The sequence below is a fragment of the Schistocerca cancellata genome, chromosome 7 (genome assembly GCF_023864275.1).
Source record: "Schistocerca cancellata isolate TAMUIC-IGC-003103 chromosome 7, iqSchCanc2.1, whole genome shotgun sequence".
In the NCBI taxonomy this organism is placed as follows: domain Eukaryota; kingdom Metazoa; phylum Arthropoda; class Insecta; order Orthoptera; family Acrididae; genus Schistocerca; species Schistocerca cancellata.
In genome coordinates, this window is record NC_064632.1 from 306243518 (window position 1) to 306268081 (window position 24564).

The following is a 24564-nucleotide window of genomic DNA, read 5'->3' on the forward strand; positions in this document are numbered from 1 at the left end:
CAAATGATTTGTGGAGCATGAAATTAGCTGAAGCTGAAACAGGAACATGTTGTTGACCTGACTATGTTTTGTAACAAAGAACTGCCTCTCTCTTCAACATTAATGGTGTCACATTGAAAAAAACAGTCATATATGATGTGTCAGTAGGGGGATTTACCCCTGTTTATAACATATGGGTGGTTGTCAAAGATGAAACCTTTGGTATGGTGTGTGGTACACTTGCTTGTTGAATTGACTTATGAGGAATCTGCTGGAATGAAGTACGTATTTATTCAACTGCAGCCTCTGGAACTGCATGCTTGGCATGATTCATGGATGGAAACCAAACCACTTAAACTATTTGATATACACTGCTAAGCAAAGACATTCATTACCACCTGTTCAGTACCATGTTGGTTCATCTTTGGAAGACATCATGGCAGTGTTCCTAGATGGCATGCATTTAGCAAGTCCTTGGTAAGTTTCTGATTGTATGTGGCAATAGGTATCTATGCACAGGTCAGGTAAGCTACAGGTTGGTAGTTGAGAGTGTGCAGGTGGTCCCAGATGGCATCCCAGATGTGTTCCATCAGGTTTAGATCAGACTAATCTGGTGATGAAAACACAACATAAGTTCACTGAAATGCTCCTCAAACTACTGTAGCAAAATTCTGGCCTTATGACATGGACAGTTACCTGATGCGATCACCTTTGAAGAAGACATTGAGCATGAAGGGATGCAGGTGATCCACAATAACATTCTCATAGTCCACAGCTGTCATGGTGCCTCTGATTTCTATCACAGGTCCCATGGGAGCCCAGGTGAATATTCCAACTACAATCATAACTGACAAAGTCACTGGGTGATCTACGGAACATTGTACTGTTTCATAAGATCTCTCACAGATTATGACAATGATGTAGGCTCAAGCAGTGAATTAAAATTTGTACCAGTGCTGTAAATTGAACCCAGGTTTTCTGCTCACTAAGGCAGATGTGCTAGTCATTACACCACACTGGCACTTTATCATAGATAAAGGAGTGAGACTCAATATGTCTCAGGAACATAAACTATGTATGATTAATGTATCACCTATACCTGGGATTTAGGTAGGATTAACCCCATTTTGCTCATTGTTAAGGTGCTCTTCCAACATTGGAGAGCCTTGGCAATACTGATGCAAGTTTAGATGGGGTTGAGGCATGAGTTGCTATATTTATTGGAGATAGAGACATACAAACGTAATCATGCAGTTGTCATTGCTGCTTGTCAGTTTGGTGTGATGACTAGTGCACCTGGTTAGTAAGCAAGAGACCTGGGTTTGATTCCTGGTGCTGGCAAAAGTTTTAATTCATTGCTTTGAACTACTACATTACCACAGATAAAGATGAGACTCAATATGTCTCAGGTACACCAACTGTGTATGATTAATCTGTCACAGATTGCCACTTATCCTACTCTACAGAGTGGGTGAGCCTCTGACTTTCACATTCTGTGATGTGACATGGATGTTCAGTTCCTTGTTCCTCACTTATGGTTTCAGGGATACCACCAAGAAGTAGAATCATCAGGAATGTGGAACAAGTCAAGATATACATTAACATGAGACAAAGACGTCATAAGAGACTTATGCCATATACTGTAGTAACAGGAAACTACCCCCCATTGTGCTTAGTGTTATTCATGATTGTATCATACAAATTTAATCTAGTAAAGTAGTAAGATAGCTGTTATTTGGAAAAAAATCTGCTGCCACCTTACTTTTATTGTTTATTAGCTGTGTATCTATTATTAACAATTTAATATTTATTTGATTACAATGGTATTACATCTATACATGCTGAGTCCTCATCTAGTAAATTGTTACTTGTTACACAGCTTTATAACAAAAAATATTACTTGCCATGTAGCTAACAGAAATCTTATATTTCTGATTCTAGATATTCACATAACTTGTAGAAAGAATGGTTAATAAGAGATATTTTTAATTTGCTTTTGAACTGGCGGGGATTCAAAGTTTCTTGCTTTATGTTAGACAAGAGCTTATTGAATATCATACCATCAGCGTACATAACTCCACTCTGAACTCTGGAAGAGGAATCAAAGTCTGAATGAAAATTATTTTTGTGTCTTTTATTGTGACTGTATATACCACAGTTTATTTGAAATTGATTTTGTTTATCAGCAACAAAAACAATTAAAAAGTAAAATAAGTGTAAGAGTTCCAAGACCCTTAAAAAGGCTTCTGGAAGAATTATGGTCACATAATTTACACAGTATTCTTACTGCTCACTGCTGCTGAATAAATAATTTATTTGATTTTGGTGCACTGGCCCAGAAAATAATAGTGTAAGACAACAGGGAGTGAAAATATGAGTATGCAATGTAAGCATACATTCTTGTCTTTAGGTTAACACAGTTTGTCATGTTGGATGATGCCAGTGAGGAAGGCAAAAGACAGACCTCCACATATTTGGCAGATGTTCAGCCTGAGTATTCATATGACTCAGTAGTGGAATGAATATTTTTCCTACAGGTGATGCTATAAACTTTCAGGATTTCATTCTAAAGTCTTTGCATGCCAAAAATGTTTTGGAGATCAAAAACTATTATCTGAATAAATGTGCAGGTTCCTATGGACTTCTCCTCATTCTGCCTCTTTAGCAACAACTACAGAGATATTTTAGCCTTTATTATTTGGTTTCAGATTATGATGCACCACTGACAGAGGCAGGTGACTACACAGACAAGTACACGGCAGTGCAAGAGCTCTTGGATCAGTATGCTCCCAAGAAATTCCTCAAAGCAGATGCTCCAAAAGAGACTACTAAAGTAGCCTATCCTGATGTCCCTCTTCTTGGACAGCTGAGTTTGGATGATTTAGTTGCACAAGTGGTAACCTTAGCTACATTCACTTTTGTTACAGCCTTAGCTGAAAGAGATGTACAATCTAATTTTAATATCATTAGCACTTCATGAACTCAGAATTTTGGATTTACTATTTGGTTAAGGTATTACTATGGTAAACTTTAAACTAAAAATATCAGCAAACATTGCACAACTCATGAGGCTGTTCAGTCCAAGGTTTTCATAATACCACAAAGTATGTAGTCATATACTGCACCTATCCTTAGGCTGCTGTCATATTCATTGATGATGACCATCCAGGTTAATACAGAGAAATGACTCATTGCTGAACACAATGTGACACCATTCATCAGCAGACGATGCTTCCTGGTCATGGTACCACTCCAAATGCAGTTTTAAGTGTTGTGTTGTTAAAGACAACCTATGTATGGGACAGTAGTCCCCTACTATGCCTGCTGCTAGTCTCTGACCAGTCATGTGGGCTGACACAGAATGTTGGAGGGAGTCCATTACTTGTTTTCATATGAGAGACACAGATGTGTGTGGTGTACAATGCAGTGGTTATTCCTTCTGCTGGGGAAATATGGTAGACTGGAACCTTGACAATGCCTATTCCTGCCTTCACATTTCCTGCAGTCTGACACCGAGTCACTGTCACAGCTCAGTGTCCCACAAATCTAGATAATGCATGATTTGACTAGTTGGCCAAATGGAAATCCACAATGAGGTTCCCTTAAAATGCTGTCAGGTGCTGATAACAGTATCACGGATGAGCATATGACAACTCTTTGTTCTTCACAGTGATTGCTCAACATCTTACACTGTACACACATGTATATGTGTTGATAACAATACTAAACATAAACAACAATAAACACTCTCGTGGCCATTCTACCTGCCACAGGGAATTGCAGCTCTAATCATTTACGTATCCACTGACAGTGTACACATCCAGCATCTACCATGTTTTCTGGGTTTTTCCCTTGTTTTTGTCAGGCATTGTAACTTCAGAGGCATTGTAACTTCTTCCTCTAGTTTGAGTATACACATAACTACACAGACATCCACAGGAATCCATCCATGGCAATAGTGACACCAGCTGCTCATAAGTGGTTTCTTAGGCCAATACATAACAAACCATTCTCTCATTCTCTCCTTCCTCATTTCTCTCTCTCTCTCTCAATTTTACACACACACAGACATCTCCCTCCCTCTCAATTATGTAACTGTCATTCCACTTTTAGACCAATTTTCAGTACTGCTACTGAGTGCCACCTGTTTTTGCTTCTACTGCCCTCGCATTACCTCCCCAACTCCCAAATCCCTCATTGCCTCATACATTTTAAACCTACCCAGAGGACACCCTCCTTTACTTCTCAGTGCACACTCATAAATTATTATTATTCTGATGTCAGAAAACATATATAAACCACAGTAAATAAAATTGTTGATGGATCAACACAGTTTATACAATATTTGACAAAAATTTGGCCACTTCTAGCGCATTTTCTGTTGTCTGGTGAACGTCATCTTCTGTGCAGGTGGCTGAACACAGATGACACTGAAGCATATGTTGAACAGTCTGTTCTTGCCCTCGGTCACATTGGCTTTTTTTTTTTTTCTTCAATGTATCCCCATCTTGCCAGGTTAGCCCATGATCTGTGATTCCTGACCTCAGCCTATTCAAGAACTTGCAGCCAATTCTCATCACAAAGAGGGGGTAAAGATTCTGTAAATCTTTCCCAGGCAGAATGGTAGGGCATCTTAGCCCTCCATAGTTGGCACCAACAACCACCAGTTACTATTAAACAAGGTCTACAAAATAACGAAGGATTTCAGCCTCACCAGGCTCACTGCAAATCTTCTACAGAAACGAAGATTCTTTGTTGACCTCCAAGAACAGCATAGCCGATAGAGGCTACAGTAAAATGGCCTTACCCAGGGAAGCGTATTGGCTCCAGTTCTGGACTTATGACCAACCCACAGCCCCAACTGCAGGAGTTTCTTGTATGCTGATAATCTCACTCTGTTAACCAAAAGCACAAACTTTGATTCAGTAGAAACTGAATTGAAATCACCATAAAGAGTGCTCTTGAAGTTCTGTCAAAATACTACAGAACAAACCATCTTAAACCAAACCTATCAAAGACTACAAGTTAAAGATAGAATGTTCATGGGTGAAACTGGAACACTGTAACACTCTGAAACATTTGATAGATTTCTAATGTTCAAAAAACACTGCATGGATTTAAAATCAAAAGTCTCCACCAGGAACGACCTACTGAGAAAACTGTCTGGATCACAGTTGGGCAGTCAAGCAGCAACCATCCAAACTTCTACAATGGCATTATGCTGCTCTGCAGCAGAGTATACCTGTCCTATTTGGTATACGTCAACACATGCCAAACAGATGGACATTGCCCTAAACAAACCCTGCAGAATTATAACAGGCTGCTTGAAGTCAACTCCAGTCAAACAGCTCTACCACCTTGCAGAAATTGCACCACCTCCTGTTTGAAGAGAAACAGCAGCAGACAGGGAAAGAATGAAATTGGAACAGAAAAAAATGCATCCTCTGCATGGGAAACAACCCTACCCATAATTGCTAAGATCAAAGAAAAGTTTCCTTAGAACATCGAAGAAATTAACAACCACTGATGAAGAAGTCAATCTGCAACTACGGAAAACTCAGACTCCCCACCCTCCTAGTAAATCCTTGCAAACAATACACAATCAATAATAAACAAACAACAGCTAATTTCCATAAACAAACAAACCACACATGTGCTCATGTCTGATTAGGCTATTTCTGGACATTAGGGATGACACTTGAATTTATGTATTGCAGTTTTCATTCCATTTCACATCACCATCTTGTTAATACATTGTTCATGTACTTATCATTTTTACTTCTGCTGCCTGGCTGTTGACTGCTATCAAAATTTATTCAACCCAGGAAATTAATGATCTTTTTTTTTAAGTTTACCTATTTTTACAGTAATTCAATCTCTGCTACAGTAGCTCGTACTTTGAAATACATTAAGCATGGGATTTACATTAAATATAATTTTAATTTTTCATTGCTCAGGACAGCACAATATTACAACACTGAGCACAGGTGTAAGACATCCAGGGCTTAAATTTTGAAGTGAAAATCAACATTTAACTTTCCTAATATTTACGTAATCACCCAAGGCAATTTCCGAATGTTTCTTTATGCATAGGTAAATTTATGTTGATGGCTGAAGTAAACTACACACATCAGCAGGTCAAATAATAGAAAAACAAATGAATAATAATACTAATTTTTTATTTACTGTGTTCATGCAGTTATAAAAAAATTCAAGGCTGTGTTCAATGTTACATCAAGAAAAGCCTTAAATTCTTCTAATGAAATGTCCCTCCCCAAGTGCCACAATGAGTGATTTGTAAGTGGAGAGACTTTCCTTGTCTTTCCTTTAGCATACATATTTGTAGCTTTCACAGTTTCACTAATATGCCTGTCAATGAAGAAGAACTGGAAATATTTCAAATTTGGAATTTGATCAAGCTCTGTGAGGAATGGTGAAACCTTGTTGTGTGACAGGAAAAGGAAGATCACTCACCATCATCATAAACTTTCCAGGTATTTGCTACAGGCTCTGTCTTCATCATTTTCCACTCAACCTGTAGATTCTAATCCACTAGAACTTCCATTACTGCACATGTTGGATGTTTCTTCCCAGTCACTTTTGCCACTAAATTCTTCTTCATCCTCAATGTCTTCAAGAAGCCACCCGGCAATGTCATCAACACCTACATGTTTTCTACCAGCAAGCATCATACTAGAAATGTGCGAATGCAACATGGTTTGAATTTTCAGATCTCCATGCTAAGTGCTACCACGTGCCTAGTGAATTCCAACAACATAGCAGATGGAAAGCACATTTATGGAAATGCGTCCACCATCAGAGCTTTTGCAGAAAATTGTAATGTTACACTTAGTCTGACAGTGGATCGGAAAGGGTTAAAAACTAGGTGCATAAATGAGACTCATGCTTTCAATCGATGAAATGGAAATATTTTAGTGTAAGATTGTGCATTTCATGCCTCCTTTTTTTTTTTTTTTTTTTTTTTTTTTTTTGCAAAGATATACTATAATTTTTCTGCAGGTGATACTATTTCCATTGTCATATTTAATTTTTTTTAGGATGCTGGAGATTGTGTTAATGCAACTGATATTCTGACAATGGAATTTCTTGACATCAACAATGGCAATGGGCAAAGTTATGGTTTTGTGCTTTACCGAAAAAGTGATGCAATAATTGGAGAAAACTCAGTATTACAAATTATTGGTCATGTCCGAGATCTAGCAGTAGTTCTTGTTGATGGAGAAAACATAACTGAACCACTAACTTCAAAGGAACAGTTGAAAAACTTTGGTTTTTGGGAACAAAGGTAATGAGTAGGACTTAAATTCATTGTTCTTTACACCCATCTACAAAACTGCAGGTAAGGAAAGTGCACCTAATTACAGACCTATATCACTCCTTTCACTCTTTCAAAAAGTGTTTGAGAAAATGCCTACTATAGAATATTGACTAATTTAACTGAGCAGAACTTGTTACTACCCTCTCAGTTTGGTATTCACAAAGCATTTGTGACAGAGAAGGGAATAGAAGACAACTAAAGTGAAGTATTAGTAGACCTAAACAAGAAAAAGTATCTTGTTGGGATATTCTGTGATCTTGCCAAAACTTTGATTGTGTTGATTTTGAAGTTCTATTTAGCTAACTAAAGTGTTATGCAATTAATGACATCTCTCTTGCAAGGTGGGACATTATCTTTGCAATATAAAACAGAGATTCTCATTAATGGACTGTATCTCAAGCATAAAAGTAATCTTAGAATGAGAAACAAAATGTACAGAGTGTCACAAGGCTCAGTAGTGGGCTCACTCTTGTTTCTATCATAGATAAATGATCTTCCAATGATTTTTGTAGGGTGGTTCACGAACTGTAACATTTGCTGACATGACAAGCATTCTAATGAAAGGTACAAACTCAATCCTATCAAACTAAGCTCAAATGACAGCTAAACAGGTCTACATGTGTTTTAAGTCAAACCCACACAGACTCATATCATATAGTTTCAAAGAAGCAATGACAACTGTTTAGCATCAGAAGTAGATATCTATGGACACATAATGAATAAAGCACAATGTGTAAGGTTCTGTGGGGTCCAGCTTTATATCAATTGAAAATGGAGTCCATCACACATATGAACTAATCAAGGAACACAGTTCAGCATGTTATCACCTTAGAAACATCTCTCATTGTGTTGAACTAAAGACATTAGTGTTAACATACTTTGCATGTTTTCAGTCCCTGATGTGCTATGGAATTACCTTCTGGTGCAAGGCACCTAAAGTAACTAAAGTGTTAGTTCATTCTTCCCGCACTCCATACATGAATGGAACAGGAAGAAACCCTAATAACTAGTACAAAATATAGATTCAGACATAGATGTAGACAGGTGAACAATAAGAATATTGTGTGAAGTAGGTAACTATACATCTTGCAGAAGCCTATTTAAGTATCTTGAAACTCTTACACACTCTTCCCAGTACATTTACTCCTTAATGGATTTTGTTGCTGATAACAGAATCCATTTCGGCTTGACTGTAATTTACACAATCAAGTCTCAAAAATTATTTTCATGTAGACTTTGCCTCCATGCCTAGGTTTCAGAACAGAGTTATGTACTCTTGTGGTATGATATTCAATAAGTTTCCATCTAACATTATGCAAGAAACTGAGATCCATAGCAATTAAAAAGAGAATAAAAACATGCCTAATTAGTTACCCATCTACAAATTATCTAAGTATCTAGATTCAGGGATTGAAAAGTTCTGTTAGCTATAGGGCAAATAACAGCATCCATATGTATTATAAAAATATGTTTTTGTACATTCCACATCTCTTCCTAAACTACTGGACCTATTTGAATTAAAATTGGTACACATATTACTGGCTGTCTGGAAAGAATCAGTGTGTAGGTAAGTACCACCTACTTATCAGAGGGATAGTAGTGGGGGTGGAAGAGAAGTACAGCCCACAACATGTGAATACTCAGGCTTTTTTTTATGCAGTATTTGAGAATGAGAGCATTTAGTGGCTTGCAGCAAACTTTACACATAATTTTAAACCTTTATAGAATTTTTTCTCGCTGACAACCCTGAGAGAATGATGAAAGGACAAAAAGTTTAGCACTTACTACATTTTTGCTGTTCATGCAGTAAAATTCTGCATGAAGCATGATGCTTTAATTTATTACTACTTTACTACTAACTTAATTTGTGACATATTTTGCAGATAGTATTCACATACAACACCAAATGTACATGCAAAATTATATTATTGTACAACACATAGTCTAGCAGATATGACATTATAAATACTGAGTTGCGTGAATAACTGCCACATCATGCAGAATATTTTGATTTATTTTGTCCATATTTGCAACACATTTCAGAGACAGTATTCAAATATATGAGTACCATGAGATACACTCTTCAGAAAATGTAAGGATTGAACTTCATGAAAATGGAACTGCAGGGCAAATTTGCTACAGATACAGGTGAAATGTGTGTACAAATGTGTGTGAAATATGGTAAATATATGTAATATATATGTGACATGTGAATACTACAACAATGCTGTGGGTAGAAAGTTCCTCTTTAATGCCCAGATCAATTTCAACCAAACATGGTACACATATTATTTGTACCTGAAAAGAAATACTGTGGGGCAAAGGACCACCATCCTGATATCAGTGTGCAGGTGATAACTTGGTGATGGAGAGAGAAAATGGGGAGGATGAGATGGACAAAGAGAGGGGGGAGGAGCGGAAAGACAGAGAGTGGGGGGGGGGGGGGGGGCGGGCGGGGGTGCATATGGACAGAGAGAAGGGCAGGAGGAGGTGGTAAGAGTGTGGTTGGAGGAGGAGATGGACAGAAGGATAATCAGCTAGTTTGTTATAAATATATGTGGCAACTAGTAATGTGTTGCAAATATAACTCAGTATTTATAGATGTAAGAAAATATTTTCTTTGAAAAACTGCATTCTAATCAAAAAAGAGCAAACTAATAGTAGCAGATAAACAGCATGTATATATGAATATTGTTCAAAAAGTACCCAATCTTCTTTTTTCTCGTTGAAATCAACAACAGAATCAGGGCTCTTGCACCCTCTGTAGTGGTAGGCATATGCTGTGTATGTGCCTGACTTTTTCACACCTGTGGAAACTACCAGTCACCGGTTAGCTGTTAGCAAGTGTACATGTGTAAGTGGTTGTCTGTGAATTTTTGTTGGCGGCAAAATGACAGAAAAGGTGGAACAATGTTATTGCAACAATTTTTTTTAAATCTTGGTGATTCTGGACATCAATCTAAGTGTTTGAGGACAAATCAATGGGTACTACACAGAGAAAGAAGTGAATGTTCCTGTAGGGCCTCAACATCTGGAAATGACATTGTTATTGATCATGTAAGGACCATTGTGATACAGAGTAGATGAACCATGTTCATAGAACTGGTAGGCAAGGTTAAAATTAGTACTGGATTTGTTCATTCCATTTTAATGGAACATTTGGCCCTCAGGTGGATCTCAGGAAAATTTGTGCTAACAACAGAGCAGAAGCAATTTTGTTTGCAGATTGCACAGGACATGCTAGATACTGTGAACAGTAATCACAACTTCCTTAATACAGTGAGCACTGGTGATGAGTCCTGGGATTATGGGTATGACCCAGTAACAAAGTTCCAGTCACTGCAGTGGAAGCATCCATCATATCCGAGACCCAAAAAATAGGGGTAGGTCTACAGCAACGTGAAAGTCATGCTGACCATCTTTTTTTACTCCAAGGACATGGTATCATGAGTACATCTCGGAAGGTACCAATGTCAAGAAGGAGTAACTACCAAGTGGTTCTGCATCACTTTCATGAAGCAGATAGCTGGTTCCTTCAGCACAATAACACATCCATTCATCATTCCCAAATAATTCAGAGGTTTTTGGCCAAACACAACATGGCTGTTGTTTGTCAGTCTCCCAACTCCCCTGATCTAGCACTGAGTGACTTCTGGCCTTTCCCTAAAGTGAAAAGGGCTCTGAAAGGAACCCATATTCCAGAACATGGAAGACATTATGCAGAATTTGATAGAGCAGCTGCACGCCATACCAAAAGAGGCTTTCCAATGACTGTCAGCAGTGGCAGACCTTTTAGGCTAACATCAATATGGATAGATAAAAAATCTACTCACCAAGCAGTGGCAGGAGAACAAACGTATAAAGAGGGTTTTACTCTAATTAAACCTTTGTTGATTTCTTATTTTAAGAGTGAGGGTTAAAATGTTCATTTCTTTGACAACATTCATTAACATAAAGGTTTAATAGTAGTGTGCAGTCAGTCTGTTGTAGATCTATCTAATCTGCTCAGTTTTTGTTCCAATAAAAGTTTTAAACATTGCACTAGAATTACCATTGAGTTCACTAATTGCACTGGCATCTCTTTTCTCTTAAATATTGACAGTTAATCTGTGACATGGCAGTCCTCTCTCTTCAGAAAGGTGATTAATCATCTGTTTGTTATTTAGTTCATTATTAGAATATTGTCACAAATTCCTATAATACCATCATCACTGAAACTTTGTGGCTGATTACAGCTGTGTGTTGGGCTGTAACTGGAACTTGGGATGTTTGCATTTTATGGACAATTTCTGTACTGACTGAGCTATCCAAGCAATTAGCCCTCACAGATTCATTTCCTCCAGTATCTCTTCTCCTATATGCCATACTTCACAGAAATTTGTCTGCATTCCTTGCAGGACTAGCACTTATGGAAGCAACTATATTACAGAGAAATGGCTTAGATATAGTCTAGGGGATTATTTCCAGAATGAATTTTCACTCTATAGCAGAGTGTGTACTGATTTTAAAAGATGTAAGCAGGGGCTGTGTGCCATGCTTGGATAGCTCAGTTCATAGTACACTTACATGTGAAATGCAGAGGTTCCAGTTTTGAGCCCCTGACAAGCACATCATTTTTGTCTATCAGGAACAATCAAATCAGTGCACACTCTATTACAGAGTGAGAATTTATTCTGGAATCATCATCATTATTTAAATAATATAATAATGCTTGCAGTAATGCCAGCACAACACTGAGTGCAGAAGCCAGTGTTCCACACACGCTGGACATACTAGTTGAGAACTGGGGACGTGTTAACTATGGCAGACTCGACAGTGGTGTTTTTGATCAGAGGAAAGGAATTGTGTCAGGACCTGTACTGATTGATGGGACAGCTATCTCAGACTGGCAAATCTTTGCTCTTCAGTTCAAGAAGAAATGGCTTCAGAGGTGAGTCTGCCTGACAGTGATTGCACTTTCATGTAGCTTATGCTATCATAAAGCTTAGCTGCTTGACACAGAAGATAAGTTAATCATGCATCTATGTGAATGGAGTTAAAAAGAAGGTAGACCAAAAGTGATTGTAGTTATTATGCTCAAATTTTAATTTCTCTATTTTGCCAATAGTGGTTTCAATTGGATTCATAAATTTTACTGTATAAAAATCTTGGCTGATATTCTGTGATTTGTCCTGGTGTAAAAACTGTATTTAGAAGATGTTATTTCTTGAAATGTTTTATAAAATACATGTGACACTGAAATCCTCAAAATCTGGAAAATGCTTTCAATGTAAAATTGTTTTTGAGTTTATGAGAATGTTTAGTTTTCCCCTTAGTTCAATAAAAGTTTCTATAGCAGACAATCACTTAAATTAATTTTAATCTAACTGCTGGCATCAAGGTTTTATACTTAAAGATCATTAACTGTCATCCTTGAAGAGGATTGAATGTTCTAGAGATAGCTTGGCTAGTACACTGTTCTGGTGTCCATTCATGTCTTGTGGTATGTATCTTCTTCCCTGCCCTTAAAAGTAAAGACTTTTGTATCCTATTCATTGGTGTGGATAGTGATAATAATATTTATTGGCACATAAGAACTTTATAGTCTTGGGTACCACAATTTTATAGTGTATTAATAAAATTATCCCACAAATATTATGGAATGTATACAAAAAGTGCATTAGGCCCTATAGCTCAAAGATTGTTAAATAAATATTTTCTACCACCATCATGCTGACACTGGATTTGTAAAAAGTCAACTTTAATGGCCAGAAGTGTTTCACTTTTAGAAATATTCCAGACTATTATGTCATCAATTATGGGCATGGGGTATGGGCTCCATCTTTTTGCAAACACACTACTTTTTCTTTTTCCCCAAACATGCTTCATCACCTGTATGCCATCATCAATGGGCTTTTTGATTATTGAAAAATTGTAAAAATGAAAATAATTTAGGTTATAATTGATTTAACAAAGTGAGGCCTAAAGAAAGTTTTTGTTCATTTTGCTTATTACCGTGATTTTACTTTATGTGGTTTTCCAGGACCTACTCTATAGTTTCCAGCACTAATAGCATGTCATTTGCAAACCAAATGATGTAAATGTAACTTTCATTGGCAATTTAACACATCCCTTGATTTTTAAAAAAGTGATATGTGGTGTGTCAAAATGTATTCTGTATATATTCTTGTTTATATGTTATATTGATACTTCAGAACCACATAATGTAAAATCACAGTAAGAAGCAAAATTAACAAAAAGTTTCTGTAGGCCTCACTTTGTTAAATCAATTGTAACCTAAAATATTTTCACTTTTTTCAGTTTTTTCAGTAAACTGATGATGGCACAGATGTGGTGAAACATGCTTGGGTAAAAAGAAAAAGCAGTGTGTTTGCAGAAAGGCAGAACCCAAATCCTATAATTTAACTGCAAATGCAGAAAGAAAAGACAATATGTCAGATGAATTTTTTGCTGAAACCCAGTGTTTTGTCCCTGATTATTAAATTATTGAGTGAACAATGTAGAGAAAATTTTTAAATTGTTTTACCTTTATTACTAGCAAAAAACAGTACAATGATCAACTTCTTCAACTGAATTTGTATGTAATTCACATGTCACTGGCCAGCAGCTACACTTAACATTTTTTAACAGTGGAAACATACTTCATAAACAGTTTTAATAATGAATTTTTCACCCATATCTCTACATATATTAGATGTCCATCAGCCACAGTTTAAATGATGATTGTCAATAATTTATTACTTGCAGAGTGAGATACAAAAATATTGCTACACAGGGGTGTTTGCAAGCTGGTAGCTAAGTGAAGACTGCCGAAAGAATTTTATAAAGACGTTTACATGACTGACTTTGACACGCAAATATTTACGTGCTGGTGACTTGATGTCAATTGCACTTTTATCAATACAAATATCACGCAGTGTTACCAAAATAACTTATACCTGTAGACAGAAGTATTCAGACAGAAGTATTCTCCAAATTATAGAAAGGCATATGAATAATTGTTGAAAACTTGTAGACTACCAGAAGCATTGTCATCTTCTCCAACTTACAGAAGAGCATATGAATAGTTACTGAATCTGCTTATTAACTTTTAATTTGTACCAGGAAAAGTTCCAAGACAGTGGCAGTTGAATCACAGTGAGCTTAGTAGCGATTTAGTTGAATGGTGTGTAAGATAACTAGAAACTGACAAAGTTATATGGTCTAATTTGTTAATACTATGTAGACTGTTGCAGGAATCCCCATTTCACAACAAATTTGGCTAATGTACATAATTTTCTAGGTAGAATAATTAGCCAGCTAACATGTTTCTTAGAATGAGGGGGAATTTTTGTAATCAGAAAACTAAGTGCTATCAAAATAGATACCTGAATTTTGGAGGTAATCTCTGGTTAAAAATTAAAGGTTCTGAGTTGTTCTAGTTGTTTTTTGTTTGTCCTTTTCATACTACCCACCTACATGTATTCACAGTGACATGGCATCCTGTTAATTCCTGCTTTTTCAGCACTCTGCAAGTTTATACATAACAGTGATATTCCATTTCATCAAGGTCTTTCCCATGTGATTAGTAACATCTTAAATGAATGGCAGGTAAACATGCAATTTTGCAGATGCCTGTACATTGATATGATCTTTTGCGGCTGTTTTAAAGCTCTTTCTATCTCAGTGGATGAATATGCACTCTTGGTAAGATATTCCAATTCTCAATTAAGCAAATCTGGTTCACAGGTGTTCATTGCTCTATCCACTAAATCATTATATAAATTGGCTTTTGTTATGGTTGAGGATTTGAATACTGGTGTAGGTAATGATCTGTATGCATGGGTTTTCAGTGTGGCCCAAGCTGTCATCTCTTTCTTGAAGACTAGCACACCAGGGAAATGTAATCTGCCAATGACCTTCTTCTCCATAGTGAACTGAATCTTCCGGTAATCTCATTGAGATGTTCAAGAAAATGAGTTAGTTTCTTTCTGACATGTCTCCACAACAAAAATGCATCTTCCACATAATGGATCTTTTTTTCAGTTCCTAATGTCCATTCTTCAAGTTCCCATAAAAAAAAATTGCTGTTACCTGGTGTAAGGGGCTCTCCAAAGACATGCTATCCATCTGTTTATAAAACTCTTCATGCCATTTGAAGTAAATGGTCATGAGACCATATTTAAACTGTTCCAACACTTCATTAAGCAGAACCATGGTAAAAAATGATACCACATCAAAACTGACTAGAATATCCTCCAGCTGGATCACTGTGCCATTTAATTTTTCATATAATGTGCCGAATTCTTGATGTAAGAGACTGATTGACCCACATTCAGTCATCAAAGTATTGTCAAGAACTATGCCATCAAATTGATGAGCAAACCACTGGCATTTAGTATTGGTCTCAATGGGATGTTTTCCCTTGAAGTTTTAGCAAACCATAAAATCTTGGTGGTAGTGTAACTGAACTGAATAGATATTTATGAGCACTATGTTCAATTGAGGGCTTACTTTATTAACCATGTAAACTTCTAAGAACTTTGCCAGTGGTGCCCTTAGTCAGATTCCAATATCTTAGTTGGCCTCATTCATAACCTCTGTTGCATTCCCATTGTCAGTGGGCAGAATTATAACATTATTGTTCTCTGACACTTTGTAGCATTCATTTTACCTACAGTCACTTTACCTTTTGGAGGATTCATGTCAGCTAATACTCTTACTGCTTCTATTTATATTTCTTCAACTGTTACTGCATCCAAACCATGAATGCCTGCTAACACAATGACTATAATTTATTCTATGGACATAACTCACAGACTAATGACAAAATTTCTGCACTTGGCAAGGATAGATCTCTCATCAGCAGATAATGAATGTTTGGATAAACTGATAACAGTGTGGGAAGCATCTAAACACCAGATTGTCTGATTAGGTTACAAATCATCAAATTTCTTCTTCAGTTCACTAGACATTGTCAACATACAGTTCCCCCTAAGTATCATGCAATAATCTGTCAGTTTCACCCCAACCACCACTCAACACTTTATTACTGATAGTACTATGGAGAGACATTAACCTACAGATTGTCCTGGCCAAGTCGTGGTGTATCCGCTGAGCGTAGTCTCACATGAATCCTCCTACACAAATGGAAAATGCTAGTGTCAGCACTAGTAACTGCATTTGTCAGTGCACTTGTCAAACTGCAGTTGTTTCAGTTTCCTCAGACTACTCTATAATTGCAAGATCTCTAAAATATTATGAAAAGGATAGTTGCTACTCACTGTATAGTGGAGATGCTGAATTGCAGATAGGCACAACAAAAAGACTGTCACAAAATAAGCTTTTGGGCAGCAAGGCCTTTGTCAAAAATAGATGACAGACACATCCACACCCACACTCATGCAAACACAACTCACACAGCTTCAACTGCCAGAGACTGCTGTCATGTGCGTGTGAGTAGCGACTATCTTTTTCATAATATTGTTACTTTCCATCCTGGATTTTCCTGTTTGATTATTGCCAGATCTCTGAGTGATTTACTGAGAAATTATTGAGAATACAGGTTTGAAGAAGACCAGAGGCAAACATCCAAGATGCTCTAAGGTATCCTTTCATGAAATCCAGCTTTAATTGACTACAGGCCAAATTTAATTTACTACAGGCCAATATATGAAACTGAACTACACACACTCACACGCACACACGCACACACACACACAAGCAAAGATTGTTTTGGAGTTGTGTTATTACAAAAATCAGCAGATAATGACATGTTCCATCCAGTCTCTTATATGAATTAAAAAACAACATCTCAAGAGGAAAAATACAGTAGCTTTGAGCTTGGAGTTTTAGCTATTGTTAATGCCTTAAAGAAATTATATGTGTGTTTACTAGGAATATCTTTTAAAATTGTAACAGACTGTGCTGCATTCTAAGAGACTCTGGATAAGAAGGAACTGTCATCAGGAATAGCAGGAAAATATAAAAGAGCTGTACAATATCACCAAACAACTCTCAATGAAGAACTTTGGACATGAAGGGCCAGTTAAGAGCCATGATGGAGTGGTGATTATAAACCAACAGGCACAGCTACAGAGATGGGAGGAACATTTCAAGGAATTGTTAAACTATAAAGACAACTGAGAGTAACAGGTGAGGGATGTCCCAGAGGAAGTCAAAGCAAATCAAGACATAAATCTGCAATGCCCCACAAGGGCAAAATCAGGAATTTTATAAGAAACCTAAAAAATCAAAGGCTCCAGGGCTAGACAACATAGTACTGGAGCTGTTAAAAGCCAATACCAAATTATCATTCAAATGCTCTACCCCCTGCTGAAGCATATTTGGGTTGAAGAGAAATTCTCAAAAAAGTCAAAAAGTGGATTGGTGGTAAAGCTACAAAAAAAAAATTGTCAGCTGTAACAACAGACATGGTACTACCTTGATCTCAGTCCCCTGTAAGGTCCTGTTATGGAAGTGTGGTATACCATAAGAGACTCTCAACATACCATGGCTACAAATGTTGTGTGCTCCACAAGGGAAATCTCATAGATCCAACAGAGATAACATTTGGAATCCAGTAGGGTTGTATTTTCTCACCAACACTCTTTCTACTTGTCCTTGACTCAGATATGAGAAGTTACAATGGGTAGCAGACAAGGAATCCAATGGGGTTTCATGGACATCTGGATGATTTGGATTTCACAGACATTGTTTTATTAGTCCAAAGGCTGACAGATATGGAAGCTAAATTTAACTCACTGAAAAAAGAAGCAGAGATTGCTGTGCTCAAGATAAACATATGCAAAACCAGGAAAATGAGAGTAAGTTGTCGGAACATGGAAGTGGCACTGCTTGTAGGGGAGTGGCAAGCAGAGATTGTCAATTCATTCCTGTATCTGAATGGTATGGTGACAGAAGGTGGTAGAGACAGAGAAGATGTGAACAACCACATAAATAAGGCAAATGCTGCCTTCCTACAACTGTATCCTATATGGAGAAATAGAAACATCATATGCAAAAGTAAAATTCATATTTTTGATACAAATGTGAAGGCTATCCTTCTATGTGGCAGTGAAAGTTGGAAAGCAGATAAAAAGATAAAATCACAGTTCACAGAGATTCATAAATAGGTGTATCTGACACATAATGAATATATGAATATCTGTTGAAAAAAAAGTAATGAGGATCCCTGGAGAAAAAGAAACCAGACACCTATAGAAGAACAGCACACAGCACACAGCACACACGTGAAAGAAAGTGGAGATGTCTGGGGCACACACTGAGAAAGTCAAACGGAGCAATCAAAAAGAAGGCATTGGAATGGGATCCCCAAGGAACAAGGAAGACAGGGAGGCCTACAGGTACAGGGAAGAGGATGGTGGATGGGGAAGCAAGAAGAGTTGGCAAGACCTGGGCAGAATTGAGGGAAATGGATGAAGACAGAGATGATTGGTGAGCTCTCCTGGATACCCTATGCCCCAATAGGAGTCAAAGGAATTAGGTAATTCAAGTCATGTGCAACACAACACAAAATCCTCAAGCTTGTGCATCAGAAAAGACATTGTGCAGTTAAGTGAACTGAAGAGGAAGTAAAACAAGACTATCATATGCCAGATTTAATTAACAAGGAGAAAAGACCAATCTCCAGTTGTGTAAAATGTTTGTGCAGTTAAGTGAACTGAAGAGGAAGTAAAACAAGACTATCATATGCCAGATTTAATTAACAAGGAGAAAAGACCAATCTCCAGTTGTGTAAAATGTTTAATTGAGAATAAGAAATCAGCAAAGAAGGCAGGTTTCGTTTGTCTCTTACTCCCTTGTGCACTTATCACAGGTATCATATTGGACCACTTCATCCAATACACAAAGAGTACAACCACGCTCTAAGTTTTATTGATTCATTTACCAAGTTCACTTTGCTATATGCAGTAAAGATTGCAAAATCAGCAGAAGCAGTCAGTAAGCTGGAATTAAAGAAAAATAAATTTTGGGAAACCAGTTCATATAATTACTGATAGAGGGGCTTGTTTTACTACTCAAGAATTCAAGGAGTACTGAGAAAGAAATTGAAGCTGCATGTCAGATTGTTTGGGCAAGATTCAGTATCAGCAGTGAGCATAAAACGATAACTAGATCCTTATATCACCTACTAGACTCATCACCTGCTGTAACTGAAAACTATAGAGAAAACCTTAGCTCACTTTTATGTAAGTCGCCTAATCATACAATAATCATTGGTGGAGACTTTAATCATCCAACAATTAATTTGGAAAATAACAGTTTTTTTACTGGTGTGCATGATAAGACATCCTGTGAAACATTACTAAATGCCTTCTCTGAAAACTATCTAGGACAGATAGATAGGAACCCCATTCATGATGGAAAATATTGGATCTAATGACAACAAATAAACCTGATGTCTTTGAGGATGCTCACATTGAAACTGGTGTCAGTGACCATGATATGGTTGTAGTAACAATGTTTACCTAAGTACAAAGGACAAATAAACAAAGGAGAAAGATATATATATGTTCAATAAGCTGAATAAAAAGCCGGTACTATCATATCTTAATGAGGAACTTGAAATTTTCAGCACAGGGCATGAGCATGTAGAAGAACTATGGCTCTGAATAAACTTCTAAGGAAACAGAGAGTACTGCATAACAGGTGTAAAACAAAGAATAGGGCTATAGATAGAGAGACACTGAATGAAATGCATTTAGCTCTCAAGAGAGCAATGTGTGATGATTTCAGTGACTACTGCAGCAGAATATTGTCAAATGCTATTTAACAAAACCCAAAGAAATACTGGTTGTATGTAAAGTATGTATGTATGTAAAGTGGCACCAAAATTAGTGTGCAGTCCGTAGTGAATGAGAGAGGAACTGAAACTGAGGGTAGAAAAGCAAAAGTTGAAATGCTTAATTCCATTTTCAAATGTTCCTTTCAAAAGAAAACCAATTCTTGGAAATAAAGCACAGGTCACACCTGTTTACAAGAAGAATAATAGAAATGAATCACAAAAAGTACAGGCATAGATTTGTTGTAGAATCTTACAACATATTTTGAACTCAAACTTAATGAGGTATCTTCAACAGAATGACCTCTTCAATGCCAACCAGCATGGGTTCCGCAAACACTGACCATTTGAAACCCAACTTGCACTTTTCTCACATGACAAATTGAAAGCTTTGCATTGTGGTAGTCAGGTAGATGCAGTATTTATTGACTTCTGAAAAGTATTTGATGCAGTACCACAACTATGCTAACTGTCAAAAGTATGAGAATATGGGATATCAAGTGCAATTTTTTGACTTGATTGGGACTTTTTGATAGAGAAGATTCAGCGTGTTATCTTGGATGGAGAGATATCGCCAGATGTAGAGGTAACTTCAGGTGTGTGCCAGGGAAGTGTTTTGGGACCCTTGCTGTTCATGTCGTATATTAATGATCTTATAGAAAATATTAAACCTCAGACTTTTTGCAGATGATGCAATTACCTATAACGAATTACTGGCCAAAAGAAGCCGCATAAATATTCAGTCAGATCTTGATACGATTTCAAAGTGGTGCAAAGGTTGGCAACTTGTTTTAAATGTTCAGAAATGTAAAATTTTGCACTTCACAAACCAAAAAAGCATAGTATCCTATGACTATAGTATCAGTGAGTCACTGCTGGAATTGACCAACTCATACATGTACCTGGGTGTAACACTTTGTATGGATATGAAATGGAATGATCACATAGGCTTAGTCGCAGGTAAAGCAGGTGGTAGACTTTGGTTTATTGGTATAATACAGGGGAAATGCAATCAGTATACAAAGGAGATTGCTTACAAATCACTTGTGCAGCTGGTTCTAGAATATTGCACAAGTGTGTGGCATCCATACCAAATAGGACTAACAGGAGATATTGAACAAATACAGAGAAGGGCAGCATGAATGGTTAAAGATTTATCTGATGTGTGGGAGAGTGTCACAGGGATACCAAAGGAAATGAACAGGAAGACTCTTGAAGATAAGCATACACTATCATGACAAAGTCTATTAAAAGATTTTCAAGAACTGGCTTTAAATGATGCTTCTAGAAATATACTACAATCTGCTGTGTATTGCTCACTCAGGGATTGTGAGGATAAGATTAGAATAATTGCTGCACACACAGAGGCATTCAGAGAATCATTCTTCCCATACTCCATCTGTGAATGGAACAAGAAGAAATCCTAATAACTGATACTATGGGGCATATCCCCTGCCATGTACCTCACTTTCTTTGGCAGAGTATAGATGTAGATATAGATTACAAAATGAATTGAACATGTTTTAATAATGTCAGGACTCACTGGAGCCAATGAACAGTCTGAGAGGAGCAATTCTACTTTGGCTTTGATAATAATTGCTAAGATTAGTATTAGATTGTTCATGGAAAACAACATGAGTTTGATGGTCATATTCCTTTATTTTCTGGATCATTCAGTATTAGAATCTGTGACTGTGAGGATACTAAATAGTTTCACATGAAAATCAGAACTCATTTAAAAAGGGAAAATGTTGTTAGTAAAAATCTTGAAAAGTACTTGACTGATTTACTTCAGATTTTTACGCGATACTAGTGGTGGCCAGTGATTATGTGCTAGTGTGCTACAGCACACTGTAAGTAACACACTAAAGTTATCCCATTTCTCTTCTAATGCATGTCAAAAATCTCACTAAAATTACACCATTTCTCTTCTCTGGAGAAAAATGTACTAACTAGAAACCACAGTGCCAAATCCTGAAATGATTTCAGTCATGCTATGATCCACTCAGGGAAGAGATGCAGCTGCCTTCATGTGACTGTGCATGCTCTGGTATGCCATCATTCCCACCGAAACTAAATGTGCTACAAATCTCACAGTCCCATGAAAATAACACAAGGTCTAGCAGTATCCCAATCATGCCACTTCAGCTCTAATCATGTGACCAATGAAATGTCAGAACTGGAAGGCCAATTGAAAAGCATGTAGGTTTATATTATTTACATTGTTTTTTGTGCAGTGAAGATTTATCACAGACAAGACACCTTTGTTATGATTTCTTATAATTAAATGTCAGTTAATGATACATCACCAGTAAAAGCCTTTGCAAGATTCTAACATAAATAATAATATTGTTAAATGCTACATATCTTCAGCATGGCTGTGTCATTAGAGATATCGAGTCATGCAAATGAAGCAAAAATATGTTCACATCTTATGGAATGCATTCCCATGAACCATGGACCTTACCATTTGTGGGGAGGCTGGAGCTTGCTCAACGATACAGAGAGCCGTACAATAGGTGCAACCATAATGGAGGGGTATATGTTGAGAGGCCAAACAAACAAGAGGGGCAGAAGGCTTTTCAGTAGTTGCAGGGGCAACAGTCTGGATGATTGATTGATCTGGTCTTGTAACATCAATCAAAATGGCCTTGCAGTGCTGGTACCATGAAGGACTGAAAGCAAGGGGAAGCTAATTTTTCCTGAGGGCATGCAGCTCTACTATATGATTAAATGATCTTCTTGGGTAAAATATTCTGGAGGTAAAATAGTCTCTCGTTTGGATCTGTGGTGGGGAGTACTCAGAAGGATGTTGTTATCAGGAGAAACAAAACTTGTGATCTGCGGATCGAAGCACAGAATGTCTGATCCCTTAATTTGGCAGGCAGGTTAGAAAATTTAAAAAGGGAAATGGATAGGTGAAAGTTAGATACAGTGATAGCAAATGAAGTTCAGTGGGCAGAGTAACAGGACTCCTGGTCAGGTGAATACAATGTTATAAGTACAAAATAAATAGAGGTAAGGCAGGAGTATGTTTAATAATGCATAAAAAGTAGGAACATAGATAAGCTATGATGCAGAGCATAGTGGATGCATTACTGTAGCCAAGATAGACACAAATCCCACACCCATAGTACAATTTTATAAGCCACCTAGTTCCACATATGACAAAGAGATTGAAGAAATATATGATGAAATAAAAGACTTCATTCAGATAGCTACAGCAGACAAAAATTTAGTAGTCATGAGAGACTGGAATTCAGTAATAGGAAAAGGAAGAGAAGGAAAAATAGTAGATGAATATGGACTGGGGGAAAGGAATGAAAGAGGAAGCTGCCTGGTAGAATTTTGCACAGAGCATAATTTAGAATTCTGCTGTTGATTATATAATGGGAGGACAGGGATTCTGGAACCAGATTTTAAATTGTAAGACATTTCCAGAGGCAGATATGCTCTCTGACCATAATTCATTGTTTATGAACTGTAGATTAAAACTGAAGAAACTGCAAAAAGGCAGGAATTTAAGGGCATGGACCCAGATAGATTGAAATAACCAGAGATTGTAGAGAGTTTCAGAGACAACATTAGGGAATGATTGACAAGAGAAAGGGAAAGGAATATAGTAGAAGAAGAATGGGTAGCTTTGAGAGATGAAATAGTGAAGGTAGCAGAGGATTAAGTAGGTGAAAAGATGAAGGCTATGAGAAATCCTTGGGTAACACAGGAGATATTGAATTTAATTTATGAAAGCAGACAATAGAAAAGTGCAGTAAACAAAGAAAGTGAAAGGGAACACAAACATCTAAAAAATGAGACTGATAGGAAGTGCAGAATGGCTAAACAGCAATGACTGGTGGACAAATGTAAGGATACAGAAGCATTTATCACTAGGGCTAAGATAGATGCTGCCTACAGGAAAATTAAAAAGACACCTTTGGAGAAAAGAGAACCACCTGGATGAATATTAAGAGCTCAGGTGGAAAACCAGTCATAAGCAAAGGAGGAAAGCAGAAGGATGGAAGGAGTGTATAGAGGGTCTATGCAAGGGAGGTGTACTTGAGGGCAATATAATGGAAATGGAAGGGAACGCAACTGAAGATGAGATGGCAGGCATGATATTGCATGAAGAATTTGAGAGAACACTGAAAGACATGATTCAAAACAAGACCCAGAAGTAGACAACATTCAGTTAGAACTACTGATAGTCTTTGGAGAGCCAGCCATGACAAAACTCTTCCACCTGCTGAGCAAGATGTAGGAGACAGGTGAAATACCTTCAGACTTCAGAAAGAAGATAATAATTCCAATTCCAAAAAAAGCAGGTGCTGACTGATCTGAAAATTACTGAACAATCAGTTTTACAAGTCACAGTTACAAAGTACTAAATTGAATTAATATAGCAGAATGGAAAAACTGGTATAAGCCAACCTGAGGGTAGATCAGTTTGGATTCCAGAGAGATG

At 37.1% G+C, this 24564-nt stretch overlaps 1 protein-coding gene across 2 annotated transcripts in view; it reads left to right on the forward strand.

Annotated features, from left to right (window-relative positions):
• Nucleotides 1-24564, forward strand: part of LOC126092166 (beta-galactosidase-1-like protein 2) — a 161897-nt gene that overhangs the window by 128392 nt on the left and 8941 nt on the right. For both annotated transcript variants that reach the window (XM_049907640.1, XM_049907641.1), the window contains 3 exons: nucleotides 2688-2875; nucleotides 7038-7285; nucleotides 12036-12248. In XM_049907640.1, coding sequence (XP_049763597.1) covers nucleotides 2688-2875; nucleotides 7038-7285; nucleotides 12036-12248 — 649 coding nt within the window. The remainder of the gene's footprint in view (nucleotides 1-2687; nucleotides 2876-7037; nucleotides 7286-12035; nucleotides 12249-24564) is intronic.